We start from the raw sequence: 11,823 nt of genomic DNA, 5'->3' as shown, positions 1-11,823 counted from the left end.
ATTACGTGCGAGATGGATTTTTTTTTTTACACAATACATCACGCATTCACATCGGCCAGCAGATCGCAGCCATTTCGGCACATATCCTACTTTTCAAGGCCTATTTTTCCAAGTCACACGGGTATTTTGGTGGACATTTTTATGTATGCCAATACAATTTTGCCAGGAAAGACCCTTTTGTCAATCGTGGGATCTTTAACGTGCACACCCCAATGTAGTGTACAAGGGACCTCGGTTTTTCATCTCATCCGAAAGACTAGCACTTGAACCCACCACCTAGGTTAGGAAAGGGGGGAGATAATTGCTAACGCCCTGACCCAGGGTCGAACTCGCAACCTCTCGCAAGTGCGTTACCACTCGGCCACCCAGTCAATAACTCACGCCTTGTGAGTGAATACTCTTGCTATTATTGATGCAAACTTTCCACAAGTGCTCCTTGTCTGTGTTTTCAGGCACACTTGCTAGTGACTGGCGTGTCACATGGGAAAGTTTGCCATACTAAAAACAAGAGTACTCTCCTTTTTACAACTCCTACATATTTGCAAACATCGTCTATTTGACAACACTCAACCACTGAACCATACCACATCAGTCTCGTGATCAAACCAGATGAACACAGGGGTGAGGTCACCAAGACTTTATTTCAAACTTAGTTTACAGCCTTCACAAATCTCCAGCATACTGTGCTTGAAATATCGTTTCCCTCAAGTTCACAGGCTGCAACATTATTACTAGAGGAGTCAATCTGACCCGTGTGCACCATATTCACCGACGCATGGCCAAGCAAATCAAACAACCACACGATGAACAACATAAGGCAAAAAAATAATGGATTTAGAGCATTGTCATACAACTATTCAACTGCCATCCATTCCCAACCCCCTTTCCCAGAGAAGTCCTTAAATTAACATAAAAATGCGTTGTAAAACAGGTTAATAGAGCAGTTCTATGACATACGAAGGTAGCTGTAGCCAGTCAAATGTCTTGAGTTCAACACATGTGATGAAAAAGGCAGCAAACACAGTCCAGGGTCCATTTTGGTTTCCCTGTCGTTTCTGTTTTCTGGAGCTGCCTTGATATTTCATAGTTTGTGTGTGTAGAGTCAGCCCCACCAGATTGTGAAGATCCCGATGAATTTGAAAGCACAGAAATCGGTCCAAACATGACAACACATTATCAGTGTGAGTGAGGCAAACCCATGCCGGTCTACACCAACAAGTTCAGTGCAAGAGAGCTAAGGGTCCTAGGGTTTAGATGTCTTCATCGTCATCTGGCAATGCAACTTCTTGGGCCACCTGCAAAACAACATGAATGGTAAATTATGACTTGTTAAATGGCATCAATGCAGAAGGTATCAGAGCAGGGATCTGAAAAGCAAACCATTCTTGACCGTGAAAACAATGAATGATTGTGTTGATGAACTTGCCAATATGATTAATAATTATTCTTCCTTGATTCAGATATGGAATGCCTATTCAATTCACTGGAATTTTGGCATTAACAAATGTGCACTAAAATATGATCGCAGCCTAAAAATCAGTCCTATGGTTTGTGAAATCTTGTGATGGCTTAAGTACACAAGGATTAATAAACATTAAAAATCCTGAACAGTACAAAATCAGGATCAAAATATATATATGCATATCACTTCTTATATTTCTGAAGCCAAAGAGCCTTTGCATCCAAACTAAATGAAAAGCTTAGAAAACGAAAACGGAACAGATTTGTGCAGAGCCAACACACACCTTGAGCTCTTCCTCGTATTTCTTGGCCAGGTTGGGGTCCATGGCGACCTCTGGGGGGACGAGGGCGGGCATCTCCACGAACTCCAGGTTGGCGTCACCCACCAGCTTGCGTGCCAGCCACAGGAACGGCTTCTCAAAGTTGTAGTTGCTCTTGGCACTGATGTCATAGTACTGCACACACACCAGACAGACCAAATGTTAGCACAGTGTTATGGCTCGGAACACGCAAAGAAATTTGTGCAGATGAATGCTTACGTACAAAAAATCATCCGATTTACCCCTGGTCTACAAATTAATACAGTGAAACATGCGGATGTAACACTGAACAAAAATAATATCAATCATAATGTCATTCAAATTAAAAAAGACAATGGCAATGTGAATTAAGGGCAAAGGTAGCAAAAAATATGTTTCTTCACAAAGCCTTTCAATAGTTTTTCCCCTAAAGATTCTTTAGGAGAGAGCAAAAATAAGTTGCTATCCTTTCTCCACAAAAAGGGTTATGAACATGAGAACGCAAAACACGGTTTAAAAAAAAAATATATTGATTTTGAACCAAAATGATGCGCCATCTCTGGCCTAAAGACAAGCAAAGGGTTCACTGGAACAGTGTGCCACTTCTGATGCATGCTATAAACTGGAATGTTGTTGCAGGGTTTAGCCTGGAAGAAAAAGACAATGGGACATTTGTCCCCTTCAACCAAATTCTGATGGGACATTACATAGTCAAAGGCAAAACGCACAAAGCAGACTGGGCGATCCGAAAATAGAAGCAAAGAAGTTGCTTGGCTTGGTGCACGTTTTTGCTTAGGTCTTTCCGAACACTGTACTCTCGTGAAAAGTGTGCATGGCGTGGCGCAGTGGTACTTAATCTCAGTGCGCCCTTTGACGCACTCAAGGGAACTCCAATGGGACATTTGGAGATGTTATGCGCAAGGCACACCAGCAGATGAAACCCTGTTGTTGACACACTGCCATACTGTTATGCTTGGATGCACCATGTTGGAGCTTTTTGGAAAGATCAAACTTACCTGCAGGTTCTTTTTTCTGTGAAAGACAATGGCTTTGGCCTTGACCTTCCTGTCTTTGATGTCGACCTTATTGCCGCACAGCACAATGGGAATGTTCTCACACACTCGTACCAAGTCACGATGCCAGTTGGGAACGTTCTTGTATGTTACTCTGGAGGTTACGTCAAACATGATGATGGCACAGTGTCCTGCAGACAAACAAAAACATGTCTGGTATAAGTCACGTCATGAATACTAACACAAGAGGTTCCTCATAGCTCCATTGAAACTGGGCACCAACATTTGGAAGGCAAACACTCCCAAAAGTAGAACACAGTACTGTGACAATTAGCAACAGAAATAGTATCCAAACTATCTCTAATTAGCTACAGAAATAGTATCCAAACTATCTCTAAAACTACAACATGCCAATTACATGCTGAATAGTCACGTCAACATTCAAATATTTCATTTCAGCATACAAATGCCAGCCTGGTGAATGTCACTTGAAGTAAACAGCAACAATAATTTTAACTCAGCTGCCAACTATTAAAATTTGACACACTCAAATCAATCAATGCAAATAACTTATTTCTTGACAGGTTAGCTTGGAAGGAGAAAGCAACTCACCCTGAATGTAGTAGCCATCTCTGAGTCCTCCGAACTTTTCCTGTCCAGCTGTGTCCCAGACGTTGAACTTGATCTCTCCTCTGTTGGTGTGGAAACATAGAGGATGCACCTCCACCCCCAGTGTGGCTGAAACAAGAAAGCAATGTATCACTTAGCTATCAAAAAGCAGCATTAGAATGATGCACAAAATTACAGTTCTGACAACATGCTTTACTTTATTTGGCGTTTAACGTCGTTTTCAACCATTCAAGGCTATATCGCGACGGTTCTGACAACATGCTTGGATTTCATCAGCTGCAACCTCGGAATATTACGGAATTCTGACTCTTTCCTGTTTGTTCACACACACACACACACACACAAAACAAGAAGGGCAAAGCCCATACGACTCATGCTTGACCTTGACCTGACAAACCTAGCAATGACATCATACACTAAGAACTGCTTTACACATTTTTCCTACCAAAATACATGTGACTTCATGCAACACAAAGCTGTTAATTCAAGACATAGGAAGTACAATGGTGCTTATTGGCTCTTTCTACCATGAGATATGGTCACTTTTAGTGGTTCACTACCTTATTTTGGTCACATTTCATAAGGGTCAAAGTGACCTTGACCATATGTGACCAAATGTGTCTCATGATGAAAGCATAACATGTGCCCCACATAATTTTTAAGTTTGAAACAGTTATCTTCCATAGTTCAGGGTCAAAGTCACTTCAAAATATGTATACAATCCAACTTTAAAGGACCCTTGCGACCTTGACGCAAGGTCAACCAAACTGGTGTCCAAAGATAGGGCTTACATTGCCCTGTATAGCATACATAGCTAAGGTTGCCATTCTCGATAACTTCAGAAAAAAATGCGAAAATGTGAAAAATGGTCGTTTTTAAGACAACAATTACGGCCCCTGTGACCTTGAACTTGAATTGTTTATTTGTTGCTTAACGTCCAGCCGACTACGCAGAGCCATATCAGGACGAGGAAGGGGGGATGAAGGGGGCCACTTGTCAAGCGATTCCTGTTTACAAATGCACTAACCCATTACTTGTGTCCCAGCAGGCTTTAGTAAAACTAAATTAATACCTACTGGAAGATTACCAGTTTCCAGTATGTTAAAATAGGCTTAACCTATCTACTGCTGGACTTACATCAGAACACTAACAGATTAAACTATACATGAATCGCAAGACAAGCGGCAAGAGAAGAGATTTTTGGAAAAAATACAGGTGAATGAGCAAGAAGGCAGAAAAAAGAAAAGAATTCATGAAGAAAAAGAGAGCATGACAGGAAAGAGGAACCAAAAATCTACCTAACAGCAAACTAGAAAGCTCCTGCGGTTCCAAAAACAGGAGGGGCCTTTAATTTCATAACCGCAGTGCCCCACTGCGGGACCTTGAACTTGAAGTGAGGTCAAGTTGCCGCACATGTTTTTTGAGATCTTGTAACCATACACCATCAGGCCACATCAGGTGTTGATAGACTTAATAATGTCCAAGAAATATCCAACGTTAAAGTTTTCCAAACGGACGGACGACTCGGGTGAGTATATAGACTCACTTTTGCTTCGCATGCGAGTCAAAAAACCACCCACAGTACAACAGTGAGCAAGACCAAAAGTATGCCTAAAGACACCCCCCCCCCCCCAAGGAAACAAAGCACCTGGCATCAAGTTATGCCAAACATAACCAGTCTCAATATATTTCACAATGTTTGGTACAGCTGCTTTTACACTAACTCTATGTTACCTACCAATACTGACTAACAGTAGACTAAAATGTCTCTGCCTAAAGCTACATTCTATCCTTTACAGCATGAAAAGCATACATGTACGGACATCATGGTACCTAAAATGCACATCCCATTTAATATTGAAGGCACCAGGAGCAAGTTATTTACGTAATTAAACACAACTTCTAAGGGTTTAGCCATGACTCCCCGCTACTATGGCAGGCATGAGCAAGATCGGTCGCCCACTCGCCACAGGCAACCAGAAATGAGTGTGGGCGAGTAGAAAGTCTTAAAATGATCGCCCACATGGCGAGTGAAAATTTTGGGTCTGTGGTATCATTTTCCGAGCGACGATTGTCCGTTGTGAAGCCCGTTGTCAACGACTGCTAAAATTAGATGTGATCGGAGCTCCAATACAAGCTGATCGGGAAATTCTCTTTAGTGACCATGAATCAATCAGAATGACCAAAACCGTATTTCGGGGATCAGGACTTTCCGTTGATGCGATTTTAACCAATTAGAATTGTCGACGCAGCACGCGTGTCTCTGCAGCCTAGGCAGATCCGAAGCTGTAAACATGTGGAAATACTTGGACAACTGCCAGCCCCCCCCCCCCCCCCAAAAACCAACCCCAGAGGGAACCGAGTCCAAGAAACTGAAAAAGTACAACTCCGGACAGAGGAAGCGTTCCTTCCAGGCAGACTGGACCAAATCCGACTGTGGTGAGCAGAGAGACAGAAACCGCCAGTTATATCCCTTGCTAATGCTATACACAGTCTTCTGATGCTGCTTTTCAATTCATCATTTCAGAAGTTATATTCTAAAATTACTGTTGAATCATAGCTTGAATTAAAAGAGAAATATGTTTAAATTAAGTGTGTTTCACTTGCAAACTTTCTAAAGGACTCAATGTATCAGAAGGTAAATACCACTGGTTCACAGATCAGGAATGCACATTTTTTTCTACCACACAGACCTGTGCACACTCAAAACGCTCATCAGTAGTAAGCTGTAACGACAGTTCAAGACTTAATTCTGCTCACAAAGCACACAAACTGGATTTTACGATCTCCAGGTTGTCTTGAGAATAACTGGACTTCCAGCACTGTTGTGCTGTTTTCTTCTTCTTTGGTGACAGAGCTGGTGTCTCCTCTTCACTATCTTTTGTTTGTTTGTTTGTTTGTTTGCTTAACGCCCAGTCCACCACGAAGGGTTATACTTATAGTCAGGTCGGTGCTGCTTTGACATTTAACGTTTGCCACACACAAGACAGAAGTCGCAGCACAGGCTTCATGTCTCACACAGTCACACTATTCTGACACCGGACCAACCAGTCCTAGCACTAAACCCATAATGCCAGACGCCAGGCGGAGCAGCCACTAGATTGCCAATTTTAAAGTATTTGGTATGACCCGGCTGGGGTTCAAACCCACGACTTCCCGCTCACTGGGCGGACGCCTTACCACCAGACCACCGTGATGCGGTCTCTTCACTATCTGAATCTCGCACTCTTTTTTTCTTTTTCATGTTTCACTTTAATCACAAGTTGCCACGCAGACGCTGGACGAACTACCGGCAAGTCTAAGAACAAAAACTCAATGCTGAGAACACGCGCTCTTCCGGTAAACCGGAAAACGTCTTTTCAGCGCAACGGCCAACTAATTGGTCAAAACATTTTAAAACAGAAAAAAAGGAAAACAAAAAAAGATGTTTTATTTTTTTTATTTTTTTTTAGTAAAACATCGGAAATTCGGAATTTTAATTACAAATCCGTAGCACCGTATTCTGCATATAAAAATCGGAGAAATTACGGAGAAAACGTAGATGTGCACAGGTCTGACCACACCACTGAAGGTCTCTGAATCCCTGCAAGAGGGGTATATAAAGTTGTGGGAGAGCAGAGTTCTCAAATAGATAGCAACTAAGATGCCACATTCGCCAGGATGACATGACATAGCTGCTCCCTACATGTCACCCAATTTGGTCACTTTGGCATGGTGAAAGGTAGTTGACCTGTTCACAGAGCCAGTGTAAACAAAAAACCAAAAAAAGTATTTAAAAAAATCCAAAATTCTTCCTGGGACGGAAGAAATCCCACCCCTGCTTTCACCATGTTTGAATGGGTGGAATCGTTATGTTCTTTGGTAACTCATTTTTGTGGGCGAGTGAAATTGTTTGTAGGCTAGTCAATTTTGAAATTCACTAGCCTACAAGGCAAGTGAACATTTTGGAACTTGCTCATGCCTGCTATGCATTTATGCAACAACCTAAATACTCCCATCTAAACAGTAAGTCACTTCAGGGGTCGACACTAACTTATTTGGCCTGGGGCCACACTGGCCCCAGAGATGGAAATTGCTGGGGCGGAAAACAAAAATCTGGGGCCCACTCTCAGTATTCACGTGCGGCAATGCATTCAGTTGTCTGTTTTTCTTCATCGTACTCCGTCGCGATATAACCTTCGTGGTTGAAAACGACGTTAAACACCAAATAAAGTAAGAATTCATCATACTGAAGCCAGGGAAATTTTTTCAACCATTTGACATTGAAATTACGACAGCGCTTTGCGCTTTTGGCTGCATCGGTCTCCTTTTTTCATTTCTCTCCACCCTGTTCTTCATCTTCATGTCTTTTTACACCAGGGATGTGTCGCCACATTTTGCGTTTGGCATTTGAAGGCGATACTTATCTCTCACGCTAAAGAGCGCAATCTGGGAGTTATTTCCCTTGCGGCATTGTCCTTCGACGATTTCAATGTTGTTTTTTTCTTGACTGCGGCATTGATCGTAACGCAAATTTCAGTGACGACTTTGACTGGCGATTTTTAGTGATTGGCTCTGGCATTGTTGGAATTTATCCCGGGGCGGAGTGGGCCCCAAGCTTCGGCAATGTTTGGGGCGGAACACAAAACTCTGGGGCGTTCCGCCCCCCGCCCCCGCTAGTGTCGAACCCTGCACTTGACTCTCAAACACAAAACAAGGTAACATTTGGAGTAAATGACAAATGTCTGGGTGAGAAGTTCCTTCAAGGAAGTACACTTACCAACATATTTCTTCTCGAACTCTCCTGTCTTGTGACGTTTGACGAATGTTGTTTTGCCCACACCACCATCTCCGACAAGAACCAACTGAAACAAAAGGTATTAGTTGTACATATTAAAGAAAATGTAAATGTAATTCTATACAATGCCTTATAAAAACTAATTCTTTCTTTTCACAGACCTGGGAACCCCTGTTTTGCATTCTCAAAGAAACTTGGCAAATTTTCAGAAAAATGAGTGTACTCTACACATCATTCAAACATCCCAAATACTGGATAGGTTTAAGTTCAGGCATGGGAACAGGAGTTTTTTTTGGCATTTTCCACACCTAAAACGTGCACCAGGAGACACCATAACTTTACAAAACAGTGCACTTGAAGCTGCAGTGTTTTTGGCATTTTCCACACCTAAAACGTGCACCAGGAGACACCATAACTTTACAAAACAGTGCACTTGAAGCTGAGTTTTTTTGGCATTTTCCACACCTAAAACGTGCACCAGGAGACACCATAACTTTACAAAACAGTGCACTTGAAGCTGCAGTGTTTTTGGCATTTTCCACACCTAAAACGTGCACCAGGAGACACCATAACTTTACAAAACAGTGCACTTGAAGCTGAGTTTTTTTGGCATTTTCCACACCTAAAACGTGCACCAGGAGACACCATAACTTTACAAAACAGTGCACTTGAAGCTGCAGTAATTTCTCACCAATGTGTTCAAAATGTCCTATTGATTTGATGCTGAAGAAGGTATGAATTTGTAGCAACATCCCTGTTAAATGTTAAGAAATCAAGAAAATTGAAAGACAACACACCTTAAAAGTGGGAACTGCGGTTGCAGCCATCGTCTGGTTTACTGAAACAAACAAATTATCCATGTTACTCATCCATCCCATGTGATTGTGAAGTGGGGACTTGAATGAATTTTAACACAACCCATGAACAAAACTGCCACGATTGTATTTGGAAGACATTTAGGCTGAACATCTGCCCTGAAGATTTGCGGAACGGAACCAAACTTCACCCAGAAGCATCTTTCTTTCTTTATTTGGTGTTTTACGTCGTTTTCAACCACGAAGGTTATATCGCGACGGGGAAAGGGGGGAGATGGGATAGAGCCACTAATCAATTGTTTCTTGTTCACAAAAGCACTCAGGCCTTAAAAAAAAAAAAAAGGTGTGGTTACGGTAACCCGACCTACCCTATTTTTAGGGGCCGACTCAACTTTTTATTACATTAAAAAAAAAAAAAAAGTGCAGAAAACGCAATGAAAGCGAAAGCGCTCAAGTCGCACACTTATTTCCCTGTCAAGTAGGTTTTATTTGTACACATTAGAAAAAAAAGTTTAAAAAAAAAAATGATTGCCTACCTTCCTACCCTATTTTTTTTGGGCTATTTTACCTTAACCACACCTTTTTTTTTTGGCCTCATCAAAAATTTGCTCCAGGGGCTTGCAACGTAGTACAATGTATTACCTTACTGGGAGAATGCAAGTTTCCAGTACAAAGGACTTAACATTTCTTACATACTGCTTGACTAAAATCTTTACAAAAATTGACTATATTCTATACAAGAAACACTTAACAAAGGTAAAAGGAGAAACAGAATCCTTTCTTTATTTGGTGTTTAACGTCGTTTTCAACCACGAAGGTTATATCGCGACGGGGAAAGGGGGGGCAGATGGGATAGAGCCACTTGTTAATTGTTTCTTGTTCACAAAAGCACTAATAAAAAAATTGCTCAAGGGGCTTGCAACGTAGTACAATATATTACCTTACTGGGAGAATGCAAGTTTCCAGTACAAAGGACTTAACATTTCTTACATACTGCTTAACTAAAATCTTTACAAAAATTGACTATATTCAATACAAGAAACTCTTAACAAGGGTAAAAAGAGAAACAGAATCCGTTAGCCGCCTCTTACGACATGCACCCAGAAGCATCTATTTTATAACCCATATACCACGGGTCAGATCACAGATTCTGCATCGAGCACCATAGGCTATGAGGTCTCAAACTTAACTTTAAAATAAACCAATAGATACAGCTCCAGAATTAATCTTCTTGGTAATTAGTAATAAGCAATTGTTCAGCTTTTAGTTTTATAAATACCAGTTATCACCTCCGAACATTCGAAGCAAAGTTGCACCAGACATCTTCACATTTGAACTACTGATCACAGTGAACACTGAAATGGCAAGCTCACCATGGGGAAAGTTATACTTATACTAGTTATTGTGATCAATTTTTCCCTCCCAGGGTCAAATGCAACATTTTACACCACTGCTTAGTAATATCTAAAAGTGGACAAACTGGATTCTCCTAGATCAAACTGCTGTGAGCTGCTTTAAACTGGCACAATGTAGGAACCATCCGAGATAATGAAATGAGATAATGAAATGAAAATGAACTCGGGCTAGTGCAGCAGTTACAACTTTGAGCATATCAATGATTGACCTGTAGCACCACAGGTCCGTATTTTTAACTCATCACAAACCACGTTTCATGGAAAAAGCATGAAGCTGAGGTGTGCCACAGTGCCTAGGCGGAGTAGGCCTACATAGTCATTGATTCAGTGAATAGATCATAACAGTGGACACATACATGCAATTTCAAATGTAAACCATACTCAAAGTCAAAGATAAAACAGACAAAACGAACTAAGATACCAAATTTGATGCCAGTGCGTAAGCGATCGGTACACGAGCCTTGCTTCCGCAGTTTCTGTCCAGTTATCGATTTCGAGTCATAATGAGTCAATGACAAGAACAAACTTTCACTTTCAGTTTGCGCTTGTCCCCGTGCTGGCGTAGGTGAACGTAGTTCGTTTGATGGTAATCACAAACCCATTGACATATGTCGTTTGTTAATTATACACTGGTCTACACATTTCCACGGGGGGGTGGGGGGGGGGACAACAAAAATTTAAATGTTATATAATACTTATAAAGTCTACGAACTGATGTCTAGACAGAGAGAAAGAGAACACGCCAGAAAATACTTCCGACAGATTTTGTTACAAACATCTAACCCAACAGACAATAGCTTCGCTTTGTCTCCAGTTTTGCAGCAAAATCACAGACACATACATCCTCTTGTACCATTTCACTTCAAGACAAAGGATTGAAATTATTGTTGTCCTCAGTGCTACAATGACGCACTAGTTTGGCAGTTTGGACAGTGGTTTCTGAAACAGCCATGCCAAAAATAATATCTGACACGACTCAATATTGACCATCTGATCTAAACTAACATCACAAATCATAAGTCAAAGGTTTGATTGATCAGATTAAACTCGATTTGTACCTCTCACTCCACCTGAAGAAAAATGGCGCAGAAAATTCTCAGGCAGTTCGTACCGGTTTTGGCGCGTACCCTTCCAATGAAGACATTGACTTCCGTTGAGTTGTATTTTAGTTTGTAAGAGTAATTTCCCTTGTCGAGTGACCTCATGTACTATTTTTAGTTCTCGATCGTGGTGCAGTAAGTGCAGTGGTTGTTCTAAAGGCGTTATTACACACCGGTGTATATCTACGGGTTGTGAAAAGCTTTCATTTGACGTGGTCTAAACAGCCAAAAGTGCCATGTACGCACGCACGCAAACTGAAAAACCGCAAAAGTTCTGGCCTCCTATTTCTCTCTTTTAGTCAACTGAGAAAAA

At 41.4% G+C, this 11,823-nt stretch overlaps 1 protein-coding gene across 2 annotated transcripts; it reads right to left on the bottom strand.

Moving 5' to 3' along the window:
* Window positions 1-622: 622 nt before the first annotated feature.
* On the bottom strand, window positions 623-11,596 carry LOC138975111 (GTP-binding nuclear protein Ran). 2 transcript variants are annotated; one of them, XM_070347769.1, is made up of 7 exons: window positions 11,469-11,596; window positions 8,978-9,018; window positions 8,163-8,247; window positions 3,386-3,511; window positions 2,777-2,964; window positions 1,746-1,916; window positions 623-1,295 (listed from the first exon to the last, which is right to left on the bottom strand). In XM_070347769.1, exons 2-7 carry the CDS (start codon window positions 9,005-9,007, stop codon window positions 1,251-1,253), a joined length of 645 nt encoding a protein of 214 aa, XP_070203870.1. In that variant the 5' UTR covers window positions 9,008-9,018; window positions 11,469-11,596; the 3' UTR covers window positions 623-1,250. The 2 variants fall into 2 exon arrangements, with proteins under 2 accessions (XP_070203870.1, XP_070203869.1); XM_070347768.1 differs by lacking the exon at window positions 11,469-11,596 and adding an exon at window positions 10,285-10,333.
* Between the last annotated feature and the right edge of the window lie 227 nt (window positions 11,597-11,823).

Source organism: Littorina saxatilis, linkage group LG9 (assembly GCF_037325665.1).
Source record: "Littorina saxatilis isolate snail1 linkage group LG9, US_GU_Lsax_2.0, whole genome shotgun sequence".
Classification (NCBI taxonomy): Eukaryota; Metazoa; Mollusca; class Gastropoda; order Littorinimorpha; family Littorinidae; genus Littorina; species Littorina saxatilis.
This window is presented reverse-complemented; position numbering and strand designations above follow the sequence as displayed.